Source organism: Lepidochelys kempii, chromosome 7, assembly GCF_965140265.1.
Source record: "Lepidochelys kempii isolate rLepKem1 chromosome 7, rLepKem1.hap2, whole genome shotgun sequence".
In the NCBI taxonomy this organism is placed as follows: domain Eukaryota; kingdom Metazoa; phylum Chordata; order Testudines; family Cheloniidae; genus Lepidochelys; species Lepidochelys kempii.
The window spans coordinates 18,574,132-18,596,179 of record NC_133262.1 but is presented as its reverse complement, the minus strand read 5'-3'; the positions used below and the strand labels follow the sequence as shown (position 1 = coordinate 18,596,179).

General features: G+C 46.9%; 1 protein-coding gene across 2 annotated transcripts in view; it reads left to right on the top strand.

The window, feature by feature from the left end:
• SRGAP3 (SLIT-ROBO Rho GTPase activating protein 3) overlaps positions 1 to 22,048 on the top strand; it is a 226,681-nt gene that overhangs the window by 126,960 nt on the left and 77,673 nt on the right. For both annotated transcript variants that reach the window (XM_073351215.1, XM_073351214.1), the window contains exon 3: positions 12,177 to 12,339. In XM_073351215.1, coding sequence (XP_073207316.1) covers positions 12,177 to 12,339 — 163 coding nt within the window. The remainder of the gene's footprint in view (positions 1 to 12,176; positions 12,340 to 22,048) is intronic.

Below are 22,048 nucleotides of genomic sequence, written 5' to 3'. Positions count from 1 at the left end.
AGAGCCCACCAGGAACTGCTGTGCAGAGTTGCCCAGAATTTGGGGTTGCAGGCCAAGGAGACGGTTGAGCAGGAAGACCCCATGGTATACATTCTGAGCCCTGAAGGGCCACCCAGAATAGCGCTCCTGCTCATTAAGACCATTCAGTCTAACTATAAGACTATATGGCAGACCCCGGCCTCCAGCGCTCCAACAGCTAAAGGAGCGGAGCGTAAATACTTTGCCCTATCTAAGGGCTATGAGTTCCTATTCTGCCACCTGAGTCCATGCTCCCTAGTGGTTGTGGCTGTGAACGAAAGGGAGCGCCATGGACAGCAGGCCCTGGCCCCTAAGGCCAAGGAGGCGAAATGCCTGGACCTTTTTGGCAGAAAGGTGTACTCATCTCGGGGCCTTCAGTTGAGGATTGCTAACCAGCAGGCCATCCTCAACAGGCACAATTTCAACTCCTGGGTGGCAGTGGGGAAGTTTAAGGACAACCTCCCGCAAGGTTCCCAACAGGAGTTAACGGCCCTGGTGGACAAGGGCAAGGCAGTAGCCAAGACCTCTCTCCAGGGCTCCTTGGATTTTGGCAGATGCGGCGACTAGAACAATCGTGTCGGGGTGGTCATGAGGCGCTCGGTGTGGCTCCAGGAGTCAGGCCTGCCCCCCGAGGTCTAGAATACGCTCCAGGACCTCCCCTTCGAAGGGTCCAGGCTCTTCTTGGATCAGACGGACGCGAGGTTGCATAGCCTCAAGGACTCGTGGGCTACGCTAAAGTCGCTGGGTGTGCACACCCCGGCGACCCAGAGGAAGCCCTTTAAGCCGCAGCCTCCCCCTCAGCGCCAGTACCAGCCTTGCCATAGGCATGAGCCTTACTGTAGGCGAGGCAGGGATAACAGGCGACTGCGCAACAACAATAATAACAATAATGCGCCAGGCCAGAACCAAGGCCAGCACAAACCCCCGCCGGGCACTAAGCCAGGCTTTTGAAGGTGCACTCAAGGACAGCGTACCAGACCAGTCATCGGATCTGTCCCTTTGTTTCCTGAACCGCCTGTCCCATTTCTCCCGTGCATGGTCCACCATTACGTCGGGCCGTTGGGTCTTATGCACGGTGCGGAATGGGTACTCGCTGCAGTTCGCCTCCCTCCCCGCCTCCCACCCCCCTTCCACATCCCTCTTCAGGGACCCCTCTCACGAGCATCTCCTAGAGGAGGAAGGCCGCTTGCTGCTACGGGAGGGGGTGGTAGAGGCAGTGCCTCACGGCCTAAGGGGAAAAGGGTTTTACTCCTGGTATTTCCTCATCCCCAAGGACAAAGGGGGCCTTTGCCCAATTCTAGACCTGCACGGGCTCAACAAATTCCTGGTCAAGGCATGGTTCTGCATGGTCTCTCTGGGCATCATCATCCCTTCCCTGGATCTGGGGGACTGGTATGCCGCCCTCGACTTGAAGGATGAGTACTTTCATATCGCCATTTTCCCAGCACATCAGTGGTTCCTACGCTTCACCGTGGGCCGAGAACGTTATCAGATTGCTGTTCTCCCGTTCGGTCTAACTGCGGCCCCACGGGTGTTCACGAAGTGCATGGTGGTGGTGGCGGCCTTCTTATGGAGGCAGAGAATCCGGGTGTACCAGTACCTTGACAACTGGCTCCTGGCGGGCTGATCTGAGGCAGAGGTGCGGGGCCATGTGGAGGTGACCTTGAGATTGTTCCGCGAGCTGCGGCTCTTGATCAACATCCCCAAGTCCATGCTCGTACAGAGAGTGGAATTCATAGGGGCGGTCCTGGCAGCGGGGCAGGCCAGGGCAAGCCTTCCGGTATCCCAATTCCGGGCTATCTAACAAGCAATGGCCTCCCTGCGCCAGTTTCCAACAACAATGGCCAGGTGCTGCCTTCCGGCTGCTGGTCCACATGGCAGCATGCACGCACGAGGTCAGGCATGCCAGACTGAGACTCAGGACTCTGCAGGCGTGACTCGCTCGGGTGTACCGCCCAGGCAGGGACCCCCTGGACTTGGTCGTGACAGCCCGAAGGGATGTGCTGGACTCCCTGCTTTGGTGGCCATCCCAGCCTGTGGTTTGCGAAGACATCCCCTTTGCCGCCCCACTTCAGGGCCTGACGCTGGTGACGGACGCGTCAGATCACAGATGGGGGGTTCACCTGAAGGACCTCATGACGCAGGGGTTGTGGTCCAAGGCAGAGCGGTCACTCCATATCAACGTGAAGGAGCTCAGGGCGGTTCGTCTCGCCTGCCAGACCCTTCACGCCATTCTGAGTGGTCACAGCGTGACAGTTCTGACAGACAACACTACTGCCATGTTTTATATAAACAAGCAGGGCAGGGCTCGTTCCTCGCCACTCTGTTGCGAGGCTCTCCTCCTCTGGGACCTTTGCATAGCCCATGCGATTCACCTCAAGGCGTCCTATCTCCCGGGGGTGCGGAACAAGCTATGGACTCCCTCAGCAGGTCGTACCACATGCACGAGTGGATGCTCAGGGTGGATGTCGAGCTTTCGCTCTTCCGCAGGTGGGGGTTTCCCTGGGTAGATCTGTTTGCCACCAGGGCCAACGCCCAGTGCCCGCGATTCTGCTTGTTCCAGGGCTGCAGTCGGGCTCACTCGCGGACACGTTTGCGATCCCGTGGAGAGGGGGCTTGATGTATCCCTTCCCCTCGCGCCCCTTGGTGCACAAGGTCCTGCTCAAGGTGCGCAGGGACAGGGCGGTGGTGATCCTCATCGCCCCAGCCTGGGCCCGCCAGCACTGGTACGCATCACTCCTAGAGCTGTCGGTGGATGCCCCAGTAGTCCTGCCCGTACACCGGGACCTCATTACACAGGATGGCGGGTGGCTTCTCCACCCAGACCTGCAGTTACCGCACCTGACGACGTGGAGGCTCTGTGGCTAAACGCCTTGGAGAGCCAGTGCTCATTTCCTGTGCAGCAGATTCTGCTTGGCAGTAGAAAGCCCTCTACCAGGGTGGCCTATATGGCCAAGTGGAAAAGGTTCCTGTGTTGGTGTGAACCCTGACAGGTGCGGCCGGGCCAGGCCCCGGTGCAGGCCATTCTGGAGTACCTCCTGCACCTCAAGCAGCAAGGGCTAGCCCTGTCCTCACTCAGAATGCACCTGGCGGCCATCTCCGCCTTCCATCCGGGGTTCTTAGGGGGCTCGTTGTTTTCTCACCCAATGGTGGGGCAGTTCCTTAAAGGGTTGGAGAGGGGGTTCCCGTACTCCTGCTCCCCAGTCCCTCCATGGAACCTTAACCTGGTCCTTTCTAAACTCATGGGACCCCCTTTTGAGCCTCTTGCTACCTGTTCTCTCCTCCACCTTTCCTGGAAGGTGGCGTTTCAGGTTGCCATTACCTTGGCCAGAAGGGTGTCCGAACTGAGGGCCCTCACCGCTGAGTCACCATACACAGTATTTCACAAGGACAAGGTGCAGCTCCGGCCCAAGTTCCTCCCTAAGGTGGTGTCCCAATTTCATCTGGGCCAGGACATTTGTCTGCCGGTGTTCTTCCCGAAACCCCATACGGACCCGAGTCACCGCAGCTTGCACACCTTGGATGTGCATCAAGTGCTGGCGTTCTTTTTGGAGCGCACCAAGCCCTTTCGCAAGTCCGTGCAGCTGTTTGTGGCTGTGGCCGAGAGGGTAAAAGGCCTCCCAGTGTCGGCGCAGTGGATTTTGTCTTGGATTACAAGCTGCATCTGGGCGTGCTATGAGCTCGCAGGTGTTCCGGCCCCAGCGGTCATGGCCCACTCGACCAGGGCGCAGGCGACATCCATGGTGTTCCTGGCACAGGTCCTGATCCAGGAGATCTGCAGAGCAGCCACCTGGTTCTCGGTGCACACCTTCACGACCCACTACGCGGTCAACCAGCAGGCCAGAGAGGACGTGGCAGTTGGCAGAGCGGTCCTCCGAGCAGTTGTTCCGTGACTCCTGCCCTCCTCCAGAGGTAAGCTTGTAATTCAACTAATGTGGAATGGACGTGAACAAGCACTCGAAGAAGAAAAAACGGTTACTTACTTTCTCATAGCTGTTGTTCTTCGAGATGTGTTGTTCACGTCCATTCCACCACCCACCCTCCTACCCCTCTGTTGGAGTCGCCGGCAAGAAGGAACTGGAGGGGGTCGGGCTGGTGGGGGTATATATGCGGGGCGCAGTGATGCCACTCGGGGGGCCCGCCAGCCCGATGGGAGCCGCTAAGGGAGAAAGTTTCCGATGCTCGTGCACGCGGCACGCGCACACCTAATGTGGAATGGGCCTGAACAACACATCTCGAAAAACAACAGTTACGAGAAAGTAAGTAACCATTTTTTATGGCTAAGGCTATGATTTTGATGGGTCAAGAGCAATAAATAAAAAAAAATCACTGAAGCCGTGACCTGTCCCTGACTTTTACTGAAAACACCCCGGACAAAATGGGGAGGGAGGAGGGTCTAGCACCCTGCCCCCCCTGCAGTGACTGGGAGCTGCAAGGGACCCCATTGCCTAGTGGCTGTGAGGGGTCCCCCTGCCGCCCTCCAGGGCTGGGAGCTGCAGGGGGTTCCCCGCTGCCTGCGGCGGCAGGGGAGCTGCATGGCGGAGGGCTGCGGAGGGCCCCCAGCCTGTCCGCAGCCACTGAGCAGCTCTGGGGTTCCTCTGCCGTCGTTGTCTGGTGGGAGCTGTGGGGTCCCTCTGCCACTGGCAGCGGTGGCTGGGAACTGCGGGGGAGGGGTCCCCCGCTGCTTGCAACAGCTGAGCCACTGCAGGGGGGACCCCTGCCAGTGGCGGCAGCTGGGCAGCTCAAGGGTTGCAGGTGGCTGGTCAATTGCGGGCGGGTGTCCCACCACCCACAACTGATATTATAATGAAAATGTTTGGCATTTCCATTCTGCCGTAGATTTTGAAATGTCAACTTTTGGTTCTGATTTGGAATGAAAACAAATTTCCAGATGTCAGAATTTCCCACAAAACAGACATTCTGTTTCTCGACTATCAGTAGTTGAGCTTCGGTCTCAAGTCTCTGAGCAAACTTGGATACCATCTACTGCTGGACAACCCATGGCAGGGACAGGTACTGATGTGCCTGCCCCAGAGGCATCGTGTGGCCCCAAGTGAGAGTTAATCTTTCATCATCTTAGAGGGTCCAATCCAACACCCATTGAAATGGATGGAAGTCTCTCCATTAACTGCAATGGGAGTTTGGTTTAGGCTGATAGTAACTCTTAACTATAAACTGGCATATTCACATTATGCAGAAATGTTTCCTATATGTATTAACACCTGATTTTAAGCACTGTAGGAAGCAAGTTTGCTCCAACAACACTCTAGACTTGGAAGTCCAGTCTGACAGACTGCATGACTCGTGGGATCTTTTCTGAAATTAAGTAGGCTTAATAGAAATAAGTGAAACAAACAAGAAAACTACCCCTCCATGTATAGCATTCCATAGTTTGCCACAGTCACAATCAGTCTGTTCCTCTGCCCTCCACCCCCAGTCTTCTTCTGAAGCATCAGGTTTGGGCAGGATGCTGGACTGGATAGATTAAGGATCTGGTCCAATATTGGAAATCTTACGTTGCTTGGTGTCATTGCTGGAAGTAAATAGAACCGGTCCAGAGGCTGTGAGAGAGAACCCAAAGGAAAGGTGGAAACCAAAGCTTTTAGAAATTGGAGCAGAACTCTGGCTCTGTGTCGAACATCACAAAAATGAATAAGAGACCTCTGTCCCATGTGTGCATGTAATGGCTCTGAATCCTTCGGAGATGGGTGATCTCAGTTGTTACTGCTGTTAAAGCAGCTCATTGTGGGTTCATTAGTTTTGGCAGACAGATGGAGGTAGGAGTAGCATCTGGCGGATGGACTGAGCAAGCCCTGGAACATACTGTGAACATCTAATTATTAGTAAGTTCCAAGCAAGTGCAGCTGGAGGGTGCCAATTGCCCTATGTTAATATAACTGCAAGGCTAAGATGGGATCAGGCTAGGGGAAAGGTTAAAGCTACTGTCCATCTTTGCCCTTTAAATGACATTTTGTTCTTTATTCCATATAAAGAAGAGAGTCCTAGAAATTTAGAGATGGAAAATTCCTTTTTAGATCCCATCTAGTCACTTTGCCTCTCTGTGCCTTGCTTCACTTCTCTCTGAAATGGATATAACATTGGAGGAGGGGAGCTACATAGTGGGGTCAGAACAGCTCTTTTTGTGATGTTGTTTTGCAGTCTACTAACTCTTCATCTTTCTGTCACCCGACAGAGACAGAGTCCAATTTCCAGGGCTTAAATCAGCTGGAGCCATCCAGAGCAGAGTCCAGTAAATATTTTCAAACCCATAGGAGCCCCAGTGCACCCCACAGGGCTGAAGCCCTGAGCTCTGGGGCTCTGGGAAATAGTCTGTGAGAATTTAAGCCCTGCCAGTTTCCATTAGTGCTCCAAGGCTTAGCCATCCTGTCAGTGCAGCAGTCTGCTGCTGCGTAGTGCCGGGGGTGGCAGTTTAGCCAGCCATATTGGTAAAAGGTTTCTTCTTGTGCTCTTTGAAAAATGCAGGCGGGACCCCAAGCACCTGGAATCCAATACAAAAAAAATCTGTAGGGGGTAAGACTTGGTCTGGAACAGTCAGTGTGACTGAGCTGGCGGAAAACTGGTGCAGAAATCTTGGCGTGGAAGTTTAGCTGCCGCTACTCCTACTCTGAAGAGCGGTGGCACTTCACCCCACTAGTGGTGAGTAGAGAGCCGGTTCTGCCTGAAACATGAGTGTGGTGTTGGGAGCATAACCAGATTGTCCAGAGCATGTCTTGATTCAATACACCATGCCTGCAACTTCCACAGGTGGGGCTGCTATGGAGCTTGGGTAGAAATGAAACCTGAAGGACGGCAAGCACCTGGTGGTGAATTCCCATCTTCTCTTTCCCCTCAGGATACCTGTAGCTCTCTGTCATCTTGAGTGAATGTGAACAGTGAATAATGTAACTACTGCTTGGAGTTCGCAGCTTTGCTTTTCCAGGCCAAAATAAAAAATAGACTTTACAACATGATATTTTTTCCATTGAAATGGCTGGAATTACAAGAATGGAAGGACCTTCATTCCTGCCACTTGAGGGATGCAATGCACTTGGTGTTTTCCCTTGGCATCCTTGTCCAGAGCATCAGAGGGACTTCTCTTTGCTTTGCAAGGTGAAATGGGCAGAACGTGATGAGCTATGGGAGGCTATTGCCACCACTAGCAGTAGATTTGGCAAGCAAGTTGTCTTGGCTGCTCAAGTTACCATTGTAACTGGAAAAAAAAAAAGGAGTACTTGTGCCACCTTAGAGACTAACCAATTTATTTGAGCATAAGCTTTCATGAGCTACAGCTCACTTCATCGGATGTATTCAGTGGAACTGAAGGGAACAAATCCATGAATCATTACTGTGGAAGTCCAGAAAAACAGGCTAGAACATGTACCTTTCATCTCTAACAATATAACTAAGAAAACAAGAAGCAGCCCCATCACGGTAATACTGAGTGACTGGAAAAGAAGATCAGAGTGCAGCGTAGTGTCAGACTCCTTGGCCCATCTGAATGTGAGGAGACTCTGTCCGAAAATAAGTGCCTTCTTTGAGAAGCAAACCATCGAAATTTTATAAACCTGAGATGATTATTCCTATTGTAACCTATATTATAACCTATTGTGTCTGTGATGGAAACTCAGAGAATTGCGAATGGCAAACTTGAAGGAGAATCTAGGACTAGAAGAACAATAAAGGTTCCAGAGGAAAAATGGAAAATTTGTCTTAACAAACCAAGCTATTTATGAGCATAATGCATTATCTGTCCACCTTAGTGTTTCCCCCATTCACTTTTCCTAGTTTGGTCCTTTCCAACCCACATGGGTTATGCTGCCCAAGATGATTGGGGAGGGGTGTGGCCCTGTGTTTACACACTGAGGTGCTCGGTGCTCCACTTCTGTCTGGACCACATAGAGGTCTGTGAGTCGGCTGCTAACCAGGCTGGGAATTTGAATTTGGACAGTAGAAGCTCATGGATTTAGATCTAGCGGTCTCTGGTTCAACCCGCAGCCTGTGACCCACCCAAGGATGTCATGTTATGTATCTCTTATGCTGACCATGAGAGAACGTGACATGCTCCGAGCTCTGCCAATGCACGCAGAGGGTTCTAAGCTGCATCTCTCTATCTATACGTGGGCCATGTAGCCCTGGGCCAGGGGTTCTCAATCTTTTTCTCTGAGGCCTCCTCAACATACTATTAAAAATTCCATGGCCTACCTCTGCCACAACAACTGTTTTTTGGCATATAAAAGCCAGGGCCAGCATTAGGGGGTAGCAAGCAGGGCAACTGCCTGGGCCCCATGTGGCCTGGGGCCCCGTGAAGCTAAGTTGCTCAGTCTTCAGCTTCAGCCCTGGGTGGTGGGGCTCAGAGCACCGGGCTTCAGTCTCGTGTGGCGGGGCTTCAGCTTTCTGCTCTGTGCCCCAGCAAATCTAAAGCTGGCCCTGCTTGGCAGCCCCCTGAAACCTGCTCATGGCCCCCTTGGGGGCCCCGGACCCCTGGTTGAAAATCACTGCCCTAGACCATGAGGGATATGCCTGACAGTTGACCTCCTAAGAGGGTCTCTTTCCATCAGGCTGGACACCCAGGATGGCTGTGTAAAAGGTGTTTACATGACAGTGGCTGATGCACTGGGGATTGAATCAGGGACCTCCAGAGCTATAAACAAGAACTGCTACATTTTGAACTAAAGAGACAGGACTCTCTAGGTAGGACTGCAGCAAAGTCCTACCATCTGTTGATTGAGCACAGAGAGGGACCTGGAACACACATGTGTCAGAAGGTTACATTGGCTTTTAGCCAAACCTAGAGACAGATACAGGTACCTCAGTCTCAGTGGCTGGATTATCTGGGTATATTTTCCTTTGAAATTTGGTACTCTCCTGATCAGCCTGACAATTGAAGTCTTGGGCATAGGACCTCTCTGTGCCTCAGGTTATCAGTCTCTCAGATGGATGGAGTAATACTTTCCCACCTCGCAAAGGGGTTGTGTGAACCAACGGATGTTTATGAAGCGCTTTGAGACCCCATCTGAGAATAGCTTTTAAAAATATTACATGTGTATGCAAAGCGATGGATTGTGTGTTGGACAAAACATTGCTGGAACTTCCCCCACTCTATTTTTGGTGCAAATTTGCCTTAAAATAGTCATTAATCATGACTGTGTTAATAGCCAAGTGGAGCGTGAGGTTCAGAGAAGATTTAGACACAGAAATAATAAGTCTGTCTCACTTGCTGACTGAAATTTTGCCAAGTTGGTGCGTGGGGGGAAAAGAGCTGAATGCCAGATTTGTGTAGTTAGAAACCCTCCCAGCAAACTGACTGGTGTCTGCTTCCTAAACAATTAGAGAGAGCAGACCAGGCAGTCACTAGTTCACCATGACACTACTAGGGGTCATTATCAGAATTCTCACGTTATGAGATTATGATGTATTGTATTGGGAACGAACACTGATGAAATACATTCAGCTTTACTGTTATATCAGGCACACTGCTATGACCTGCACCTTTTGCTGTATAGACAGGCTTCACTGTGTTACTGAAGTGTAATTCTCCCCTTGCAGGCCACGCGTTTTTTTAAAGGCCTGAATATCATTACAACATTGGTCCCCAAACTGTGGGGTGTGCCCCCCTAGGGGAGCGTGGCGGGGCCTGGGCCAATCCTCATGCGGGGAGGGGAGGGAGCACCCCCCCCAGCCACTGCCCCCGCTCATTGCCTGGCTTGCGGCCTCAGCCACTAGCTGGGACTCCACTGCTGGCCTTCGCCCCTGGCCATGACTCCTTTCCCAGACCTGTCCCCAGCTCAGGGGAGGGAGGGGCACAGGCCGGGGTAAGGGGCACCTGAAAAGTTTGGGGACTACTGCATTACAAAGTGACAGAATGCGCAAAATGTGGAGAATGACAGAATGCGCAGTCTGAACTCTGGGATGGACCTCGGTCTCTTTCCCAGGAGGGGAAAGGGAAGAAACTACTGGCTATATAAAACAGATTATATGTAAAGATGTCCCTATTCAGCTAAGCACAACCTTGTCTTTGGGGTCAATGATCAGAAAAGCTCCATTCCATGGAAAATTCTTCTGTTTCGCTGGCTTCAGGCAACTGTAGGAGGATAGTAAATAAGGACAAAGCTGTGGGTGAAGCTTAGAGAATCTGAGTTGCTCAGCTTGTGGAGATACTTAACTGAAAACTCTGTGTGTATGTGTGTGTGTGTGTGTGTGTGTGTGTATACATGTTTATATTTAGGCTTGGAGTTCCTTCACTGATTAAGAAATTTAAGTCAACAGCTCCTTTCTTGCATTATCCTTTTTTAAACATGTGGGGTCGAGCCCCGAAGTCCTTACCAATATTGTCAGTGCCAAGCATTTAAAAGTCATCAGTCGGGCCTTCCAGAAACATGAGATTTGCTTTCAAATTAGGAGATTAAAAAAAATAATGTGCTCTTTCTGTCTTGTGGTTAACGTCTTTTGAATGTACCTTGGACACCTTTTCAGGCTTTTCTCCACAACCATCATGGCTGGAACATTTTTAATGAAAGCTGAGATTCTCTGAGTCACCTGCATCCAGGAACTGAGGCCTTAAGAAAAATGCTAAATATTCTGGGACTTGCAATGAAATCATGAGAGTTGGCAACACTGGCTTGGATTCTGAAACAATACTTCAAACATCACTCCTAGTTCTAAACGTGCACTTTTTTCTTGTTTATTTTTACAGTGCCTAGCACTGTGGAGCCTTGATCCCAGATTGGGGTCATACAGTAGTAATAAGGTCTGTGATGCAAAAATATGACAGGTGGCCCCTAATATAAACATTTTCTTGCAAAAACAAAAGGTTCTTGTCACTGGAGTGTGCCTACCCTGGACACCCCCTGATGAGGGAGTGTAGCACACTAAGCAATTTCTGCCCCAATTTCCTCCTTCCCAGGGTTTTCAGTATCTCCCAGGGGTTCACGTTGCTCAGCTCTCTAGCTGGGTTATGCTCAAAGTTCAGTTCCCTTTCAGGTTAACAAAAGTCCAAACAAACCACTTCAGCCCTCAGCTCCAGTTCTCACCTTGGAAGTCAGCAGGCAAGTTGCTCTCTTGTTCTCCTGTGTTCAGCCCTCTGGCTTTGGCTCTCTGGCTTGGGGAGGTCAGTTGGCAAATCCCTGTGCTGCTCTCCTGCCTTCATCCTTTCCCCAGGAACCTCCTCTGGGTTCCTTCAGGGATCTCCTCCCAGCTCTGATCGTCCCTGATCCTTTGTATCCGCAGATGCAGCCCTGACCTGTCACTTGGCCAAATTAGGAACATACCTGGTGGACCTGTTTGAGTCCTCTAAAAGTGTGTACATTATAATAGAATAGTGTAATAGAATAACAGCTGAGAGAGAAGTTCAGCAACTCCCAAATTTTATTGGTGTCACCCTCTTAAACATTTGTTGCGTAGTCAATTAATGGATGGAACATCAAGCACACATACCACAGATTGGGAGCCCCCACTGAAGTCTATCGCTCTGCCAATAGTGTTCTTAAAAGCATATAATCTGGTATTCCAGCATTGTATTTTGTATTTTTCATTTGATTTTAGATGCACATCTTGGGGGTCGACAGCTCTCTTCATGCTCGCTGAGATTGCTTAGTGGCAAACACTTGGTCTCATACTCTACTGTTCATTCTGATTTTTCTCTCCTTTGAAAAGCAGTGGTTCTCCGGAACTGCCTTTGTCTGGCTTCTAGGATTTGGGAACTTTCTGCTTTGCACTGTTGCAATTTGTGTTCCAATGCAGTGTGCAACCACAGACCTGAGGAGATTATGGATGTTGGTAACATGAGATGTGATGACCAGCCATCCCATCCACAGATCTGCACATGTGAGGTTTCACATTCATTTAGCTTTGGGTATAATAAATGCATACAACGAAATAACACTTTTATGGATATTTGTTATGAGACCTCACATTTCATTCTAATCAGCTGTGCACAGCGGGAACAGCTTGAATCCAGAACACATGCTATGAATGGCAATAAAGTAGTTAATCAAACGCTGCACTGGTTTTAGTGAAGGTTACAAGGCTAAGTTCAGACCTATTTTGTTAGGCGGAAGGGATAGTAGCAGATTTACTCAGCGGAAGATGACTGTATCAGTATCATTGATAGTATCCACTTGTGAATTCAACCCCTCTTTGAATTATTCATGTTTCCCCAGGAAGGATCAGCACCTCCTTTCCCCTGTGAATTGCTGGTATCTAGTTTTGACCCAGACTCGGCGAGAGAGCAGAGATCATGCTACCCTGAATGACATCTTCATGAACAATGTCATTGTCCGCCTCTCGCAGATCAGCGAAGACGTCATCAGGCTCTTTAAGAAGGTAAGCAAAACAATGGGCAGTTTTTATTAAGGAGCCATCCTTGCATTGCTCTGTGAAAAACTAACTTCCTATGAGATTGTGCACAAACTAGAGATCCGTTGAAGATGGGAGAATGATAGTTTGAACCTGCTTTAGATTTTGGGTTTGAGATCAGATGTGAAGTGGGGATAGTAATAGTCACTATGGTAAAGCAATCTGAAATCCTTAGATGAAAAATGCAAAGCTCTTAAAGCATATTAGAAATAGTGTGGATGTGGGAAATGTAAAAAATCTTGCTTTTGCAGGAGCTAAAGAAACCTGCAGTGAAATTCCAGCCCTATTGAAGTAAATGGAAGTTCTGCCACTGACTTGAGAGATCAGGGCTACACCTCTTGTTTCTGGAAAGTATCTCTGAGAAATGGAGGAATCTGGGAATTGAGACTCCCCAGTTCTCTTTCTAAATTCCTGGCCAAAATTTTCTTCAGAGCATCCATGGAACCAATCACAGATACAAATGCAAACACACTGGACCCGTCTGATGGCCTTCTGAAGAGCTTATAATTAGAGCACAAGTGTAGTATTTTATTTTCCATACTGTGTGGCTGGCTAATTGCATGTGAGTGAATAGGATCAGTTCCTTGCCCATAAAGTCTCTTCTCGCTTTAACAGAATTGGACTGCATTGACATTGCTCCAATCTCAATTTGGTTTCAGCTGGGTTTGAGGTTTCAGGCTAGTTATATTGTCAAGGTTAGGATTCAGGTTCAAATATTTGGATTTGACATTTCCAAAATGTCAAGCTGGGCTTGTGAGATTCCAGCCCAACAGTAATCTCATGGGATCAGGTGGTCTTGTGAGCTTTCTGACATCCTGAATGGTGGGAATCTGGTAGGATGAGCAATTACTATTAAAATTCTGCTGCCATGGACCAAAATCTCCTGAAAATTGGCCATTCTTATGATATTTCAGCCATATCTGGGTCTAAACTGTAACACTTCTGATTTTTGGATCTGACTTGGAACTGAAACCATAAGGGCAAAAGTTTGATTCTGGTGGCCTGAAATTGAACAGCCTTCTCCTTTCTCTGCCCCGTAACTGCCTTGGCGTTTGAAGGGGTTTGGATTCAAGGGTCCGTTTTTTGCCCAATTCAGAGTTAAGTAGGACTCAAAAGAAGCTATTTACATTTTACTTTTAAAAATTTCCCTTCTACCCAGTTGGTTCCAATGTGCATCTTTGGATGGCATATCTCATTTTAAACCACAGTAGCACATGTCTGTGCTTGAATGGTGACGAGACAAGGGCCTTGTGTTTGAAATATCTCAATCTCATACCAGGCCAAGGTGATAAAATATTTTGTTGACTAGACAATGTTACATTTCTTTGCCTTTTTTTAAACTTAATGGTACAAGTACTTACTGTGTGTTTAAATTGTTCCTCTCTGTCTCTCCTTTCCCCACTCTCTGTTCCTTTTGCCGACAGAAATAAAGTAGCATTGACTCCATCTGCAGCCTGTCAAAGTCAGCACTTGCTTTTAATCAGAAGGAAGCTGCACAATTGAGTTGTGGGGTTGTGTGATTTCACTTGCATTTGTCCCTGGAGGTTTAAATCACAATAGGGCTCACATGTCCCTAGAAATAATGACCAACTAAATCACTGAAAAGGCTTATTTTGTGTCATCATTTACCATTAACGTATATCAGGAGGCTGACCCTTTAGAGGATAAGCGTTATGCTTTAACCCCCTGTGTACCGTTTCAGACAGAAGCTTTAGAACTGAGTTGTTGTGGGTTTTCATTTTTGTCAGTGTTTTGATGAGGTAGTTTAGGCACAGATGAATTGGAGTATCCCAGAAATGAGAAATGGAAAATACCTATTAGATCATCCAATCTAGCCCTGCAGCCAACACGATTGTTCCCTAAAATGTATTTTCCCATGTTTTGTCCAGTGTGGTTTTGAATATCTCAACTGATGGCACTTCCAGTCCTTATCCTGGGGAGAGCATGTCATAGGCTATATTAATAGATGAGTGTCATGCAAATAGGCCAGCACCAGAAGGGTTAAAGGCATCCCTAATTGTTCTTCAGCTGTTTAGTTTTGCTGTAGATTGCTCTTTGATGATAAATTATGGTAACATTTGTTTCCAAGATGTCACTTTGAATCCCCCCAGTCCAGGATTTATTAATGGATTGTGACACACTGGGTGCATAGAGGAACTGGAAGGTTTTGTGACTTCTCCCATTACAAATGTATATTGAGTTCTCATTATGTAAATATAAACTATTGCAGTAAAGAGAGGGATGTATAATTGGTGAGCTATCAGGACCTGCATAATTGAGTTGCATTTGATCAGCACAGTGGTAATTTGCCAACAAAGGTCCTGAGAGGTGCTGAGTTCCTTCACCTCCTACTGACTTCAGTTTAGCTCCCATCAGGATCATCAGCCAGTAAACTGTGGCTTTGTATTTTGTTGTTCTCCACTGAAGATCTTTACCCTTCCAATGGTAGATAGGTTTCTGCATGGCTAGCCCAAGGGGCAGCCCACTGGCTTACCTGAGCCTGAGGGAAATGGGAACTTTGGAGAGACTGAGCTGGTGTTTAAAAGTGTTGGAGTAGGCAGGATTTAAGAGAGCCAATAAAGGGCTCAGTTTGACTCCCTCAAATGAACTGTCACATGGGAAAAGGGAAGTTTACACTTACACTTTTGGAACCTCAGGTAAGGTTTGGATTCTGAATTTGGGGCTAAGATTTGGGTTAATTTTTACTTTTGTCTGAACCGCTTTGTCTTTTCCTAATAAAAATGATTTCATAAAGGCTCATGGGGGTGGGGAGGTGCAGAATCAGTGTTAATATCCAATACGTCCTTTATCAGGGAGTATATCCTGCCCTTGCATTGGACCCACTCTTAGAAGCCTCTTTCATGTCTCACTACTATGATCCAATGATGCTTCTTGTTGTCATTTCCTCCAAAGATGGTTTCTGATTTCACTGCACATCTCTGAACTCTGGAGTCTTCTGGAGAAGTTCAATATCTTGGTTTCTTATATTTATGGCACACTTGTTCTCCTGCTCTGCAGTGGAGCCAGTTTCATTCTAACCTTTCTTGGTGGCCATGATGTTGTCATGGAGATGGATAATTTGAACCCAGTGAGGATCCATAGTTTCTCTAGGACTGAGAATGGAGTTGACTCTTTGATTCTCGAAGATGGCCTCTCAGTGTATTCCCATACAGTAACCATCAGCCTAGTCCTTGGTAACGTTAGGAGACTGTGCAATTCTGTTAGGCATGTCTCTCTCCCATTCCCTCCTCCTGGAACACTCCCTCTTTGACTGAAAGCACTGTCGGCTTTGTTAGCCTTGAATGACGAGGAAAAACTACTTTGAAATCATTCCCTTTCCCAAACCTTGATCCCCCTTTCTTCTTGCATGCGTGTGTGGTGCGTTTTGTTTCTTTTTCTCCTTACCGGGAATTATGAACCCGGAAAAAAAACCCAGATGCAAGCTGCTCTCCTCAGGGAGCTGAGTTATAGTGTTGGTTATATAAATCTGTTTGGAGCTCCAGGGACAAGGATGATTCCAAGCATCTTGGCTTTTGATAAGGCAGAAAATAATGAGCTTTTCTGCAGCTGGGCTCTGCACCCCCTTGTCACTGGGCGTTTTAGTGAGAGCCAGGGCAAACCAATAGGGCCAGATTTTAAGTTGGTGGAAGTCGACATATCTCCATTGAATTCAGTGGAACTACAGCAATTGTACATAAACAAGGTATATCAGTTTATACCAGCTGACAGTTTGGCTCAACATGTCCAAATAGGAGAATAGTCTCTGTTGTTTTAGGGAAGCAGCAGAAATTATTTATCAAAATCCTTCTATCATGCTAAAGAGAAGTCATATTTCTTGGAAAGCCATTGTTATTACTACAGTGGCCCCAAGAAGCAAAAATCCCATTAGCATTCTACAGTAATGGCCTGGCACTATAGCTTGCAAGAAGAAAGGAAAATTGGAAAAGAGTAAAAAAATTTAAAACAAAAGAAAAAAAGGAAATGAGGAAAGGCTTAAAGAAAACCAACCGACTTCAAAAAGGAAATGGTTAAAGGTTAGAGAGACCAAAATTGAAGTGTTAATGAGGAGGGATAGGAGCTAAAGGGGGTAAGGGGTGGGAATACAGCACACAAAATGCAAATAGGGTGAGTGTGTAAGTAAGTAAAAAGAATTGCATCCTTCCTGCCCCCAGTTTGTATGTTGTCTACTTAGATAAGCTTTTGGGGGTAATCCTCAGTCTTCTTACATGCCTGTAAAATATGTCACATACCCATGGTGCTAATTATTATTTTTCACTAACCTTTTGGAAATAGGCACAGCCTTTTTGCTCAAGCTTTCCAGAAAAAAATCAACTTGAGGCAGACCTCAATCATGGCAAATTTGAGCCCAAATGGTTAAAGTTTGCCAGAGTTATTCGCCATTGAAAAGAGGGGGTTAACATGGAAAATGTTCGGCAACCTTTGCAATAGGCATCCCCTGTAATATAGTACTTTGGGCCATTACTGTAGGATAATGGAGTATTTTAGTGGAGTGTCAGTTTCCTTGGAGCAATACCAGGTAGAGAGAATTACTCTTTCAGCTGTAAATAGAGCCTGTTGTGAGCTATGTTGTGGTGGAAGCACCATAATTATTTCTCCCTGCTGCCACCTCATGTTCATTGGCTTCAAATGACATTACATCATTATATTGTGACACTTGCATCAGTACTCAATGTGGCACAGTCATTTGGGATGGTGTAAAATGGCTGCCATGGGTTCTCTTTGCAAAGGAAAGGGTTATAATCCCAACACGTTGGATGTGCGAGAAGGTCTAATCAGCACCATTGATCTCTGTAGTATGTGGCAGGTTTCACCCAGCTATTATCCACCCCCCTGTGTTTGGATTTTATCGCAGCAATTAAGTAAATTATGCACCCTCCTTCACTCGGCAATGCATTAGAATCTGGTGTGGAACCTACTGCTATAATCCTGACTGCCAGTTACAGTGCCCTTAGCTACCTATTTGAGTTGATTCAGGGGCAGGAAGGACTCAGTATCAAATGACTCTCTTATATCCATGACCGCTTTGCTGTCCTTCTATGGGCCTAGTAATCTAAAGCCATGGCACTTGTTATAATCTTCACAATAGTTTACTGCAATCTTAAAACCCAACCTCGAGGCCTTTCATTAGTTACTCTAAGGCTTGGTAGTGTTATACTGATGACTTTTATGGTGAAGGAAAAGCCCAAAGGGATATTAAATGTGTCTTGGGATTTTATAAAAAGACCCAGTAATGATATCGCTTTTCTTATTGCACTCGTCTGTTAAAGTTACAATGACAAAGGGCAATTGTCCTCTGGTGGATGTGTTTCCTTGTTAGGTAAAATCCATCAGTCCTCCAAAACACACACATAAATTTCACTAGAATGGCTTATGGTCTGGCACACTGTGTGCTGTATAGAGCCGGTCGAAAATTTCACAAAGGAAAATTTTTCCATTGGAAAATACTGGTTTGTCGAAATCAACACGTTCCTGATATTCAGATGAAAACCAGGCAAGTTCTGCCTGATTTCCTGACAGCTCATCTGCTTGTGTCCTTGGCAACCTGCCTGGCAATCTGATGAGAAACCAAGAACCTGTGATCCCTGGATCCTGAGATCACAACTCTGTGGCAGTCCAGGGTTTTGAGGGTTCATAGCTCCATGGCTCGCTGCTCCAGAATCAGGGATCTCAGGGATTCCACTTCCTCAGCAGCCCCAGGCTGCTTGACTCCCCCAACAGCTGAGTCCCTGATTCCCCTGGTAACTTGGGGATCCAGATGAAAAATTCCATTTTGGTTCTCCCCAATAGAATTTTTCAGAATTTGTCGCCTGCAAAATTTTTTGACTCCACCTACCAATTCAGAATAATTTCCCTCCCCCAAAAGTTGAAATTTTTCATATCGGGAATATTTTGTTTTCCAGCCAGCTCTGGTGCTGAACACTGGGATTGTGTATTCAGGTCCAAACAGAAACATGAATACTTACAATACAAATATCCCAGTGCCACTACGAGGACTGTGACAAGGGCATTTCGGACATATGGGCGAGCCGTTTCAAAAGTGGCCTCTGACTATGGGTATCTCCATTTTTGGGTCTCCAGTGGTGAGACACAACGTTTTTTTTATTTTATATTTTTCTATTACTTGTGCCACTGGTTCTACTTCTCTCTGGCAACCAAAATATTTCCCCATTAAAAAAAAAAGGATTTGCAAGCATGGGCAATGTCAGATTAAAACCAAACCAAAAAAAGGAACTCTTTTGTGTCCAGTGTTCCTTTTAAAAGCTCAGAGGCTGCTGTTTTCCTGCTCCCAGGTGGCTACATTTCAGCTTGTACATGACTTTGGGATCTGACTGTATAAATTCAGTTTTTATTGATGGGTGGTTTTCAAAAGGTTTTGGTTCAGGTCATAAAGTGGTAGGAATTAGAGATGGGGAAAAAACCTTTTGGATCATCCAGTCCATCCCCTGCCTCATAAAGGTTTGTGCCCTGCAGTATAATTTCTAGTTCATTGTCAATCATTGTCATTGGGAAGCTATTCTGCAGTCCCCAAAATGTCTTCATCTGAACCTTTAGGAGCTGCAAACCTGAGCTGGATTCTTTATCAGGTTTCTGGTACTTCCTCCTTTGACTGAAGCTGCAAATATCATGAGAAAGGCCCTTATCTCTGTATTTCAGTGCATCTGGTCCATGATGAAAGCTGGAGGGGCATGCAGTGAAAATGGGAAAATAATAAGGGGTGGAGGGAAAATGTTAGCTGAACATTTCCGCACCTTCAGAATGGATGGCTGTGCCTCGTTCTAGAAACGGGCCAGGGTTTGAAGAACTCTGATCTGTTTTGTTTATTTTTAATCATCATCTTTGGGAGGTATGGGCATCATCATGTGGTTTAAGTGTAGGGGAGCCAGGCACTCCAGAGTTCTAATCCTGACTCTGAGAATGACCATCAGTGACTAGGGGAGGTCTGTTAACCTCTTTGCATCCGCTTCCCCGCCACGCATATGAAGACAACGGTATTTACCTCATATATGGGATGCAAGAGTCAACTTATTAATGTATAGAATACTCTCGTTTGGTAAGAGTCATCAGGCCAAATCATCCACTTGGCTTGGAGACAAGCTATAAACTAAATGAGTCCCTGTCTGGGAAGTATGCAGTCTCCGTGGCATCATCCCTCCTTTCCCGGATCCACTGGAATCTTTCTTGGGGAGGTTGGGCTTCATGCCTGGAGTGTGTGTTTTTCTCATCCCTCCGACGTAGTCCAGAGTGAGATGATCATTAAAGTGTCCTCTCTGTGCACTGTGGCCCTCCCTAAAGGGGTTGAGCCGTGTGTGTGTGGGAAGGTGTCCTGAAGCACTGTATATGCACGGGTCCCCTGTTCAGCCATCCCTGTCCTCTAGCTTATCTGTATTTGCAGAGATGAACTCCCAGCCTACTCCATGAAGGAGGCGAACCCCACCTTTGAGGTAAAAAGAGAGAGGAGACTCTGCTAACGAAATGTTCCCAGGCTTCTACTCACTCATGTTCCACATAGGAGATGGTCTGGGCCATTATTAGTATTACTGATAGCCTCTGAGTTTATTTCCTTCCTAAGAATGGTTATTGAAGATGATCCAGTTTGATCTCCTGTCCGTACAAATCGGTGTCCCCTCTTCAACCTCAGCACATTGTTTTGGTAGATGCCTATGGTGGTTGCTGTCTTATGAGGGGGAAGCACTACAGGTGCAGACCCCCAGAAGGGGTTCTGTTCTCCTTCCCCAGCTTCTCTTAGTTTGTTTTATTAGGATAGAAAATAGGGAAAAAACATAACAGACACACACATTGCTGTGCTTGAAATAATTAGTGCTATGTTATTCCCTGAGCTGGGATTTAATTACTTGCCGTGACAGTGAAGTGAATTTGGTTATGTTTTGTACTGCAATATTCTGGATGGAAATCTAATGACGATGTGGTGTCTGCAAATAAGGAACTGCCTTTTTTTTTTTTTTTTTTTTAATGCTCACTCTCTGTGTTGTCAAGGGGGCCGCACTGTATCTTGCTGTGCTTTTTTTTTCTTTTTCCCCTTGCAGCAGCAGTGATTTTAATAAGGGCTCCTAAACTGAACCCATCTTTAGCTCTCTCTTGCTTGCTCCAAGTAACTGCTTTCTAATAGGAATGGAAGGCATAAATCAGGCAGCTAAATTAAAGGTTGGATTTTTGCAGATGGTGCCGGTGAATTGGAACGCGCTGCCTGACATTTTGACTTTGTCTCTTCATAAATAGATTTGGTGTAATTTTTCTCTTGTTTAGAAGAGAGGGGGCAAACTCTGAAGAGATTTGAGTGTCCTTTGGCTTCTTGCCTAGCTGCATTTGGGAAAGGAGCCAACAGTGTGAACTAGTGAGCTGTTGTCTTTGAGATCCTGGCCCCTTTACCCCAACCACTCAGAACAGCAGGGCTTTCCATGCAGTGTAGAGCTGGTAAGCAACACTAAGCTACCCACTCTGGGGTGAGTTTGTGGGTGATGGAGGACAAGGGGCCTATTAGACATCTAGGGGGCAAGACAGCACAGTTCAAAGTAGAGCAATCCCAAGGGCTGTTCTGACTTGTGTTATAATAGGACTGCTCTGGTTCCCAGCAACCTCTAGAGTCTAGAAAGTGCAAATGAAGTGCTTCTAACTGAGCCAATTTTTAAATGTGCTGCACACCTGCAGCTCCATTTTCTTCAGTGGAATTTGTGGGTAAGCAGCACTTCTGAAAATCAGGCCACTTATATTTAGCTGGATTCAAGAGCCTAATTTTAGGTACCCAGGTTTGAAAATTATGGCCTCGCTGACTTGCCCGCAGTCACGCAGGAAGTCGGAGGCAGAAGCAAGAACTGAATCCAGGAATTTAGAGTCTTGTTTCAGTGTCTTAACCACAAGACCACCCTTCTCCATTTAGTTTGGGAGGGGTTTAGTTCAGGGGTTTTGGCTTGGCAGCTGCAAAAGATTAGAGGTCAGCTATGCAGGTCAGATCTCCATCTGAACTTCTTTAAACTCAGAGTATTTGGAGCTTGAATTTTGGGTTAGGCCTTTTGCTGGTGTGGGAAAGGCTAAATAGTTGAAATACTGGGTGTCTGGGTTGAGCTGTGAGTGAAACAAATCTTTGTTAACTCTATGTTAACGGAAGGCTACTGCTATGAATAGCTGGAGATTTTCACTGCCTCAATTTGGGGGCCCAATTTGAAACACCCTAAAGGAGCCTGATTTTCAGAAAGCAGGGCGTACTTAGCTCCTTCTGAAAATTCAACCTCTTTAAGGTATCCCAGTTTAGGCACTCAAAAAGCAAGGCACACCAAATTCCTAGTCACTTTTGAAAATTGTATTTTATTCTTATCTGAAATATCATTCAGAGTTAAATTGCAGCCTGTTAATTGGCTATCTTCTCAGCTGCACCCTGCATATAAAGACTAATTTTTAGTAATCTAAACTTAAACTTTTTGGATGTGCATAGGTTACCCACGCAGCTGTAATTACAGGTCTTCTGTCTGATGTGGGCTTCCTTGGTTAAAGCCATCCAACCAACAGACCCAGGAGATGTTGCTCATACTAACTGCATGCACAAAAATATATTGAGTTGTCTGAGGAACTCTAAAAGTGACTGCTAAGTGTTTTGGGGGTCTATACTTTATTTTAAACCTGTCTTCAAAATATAACAAAC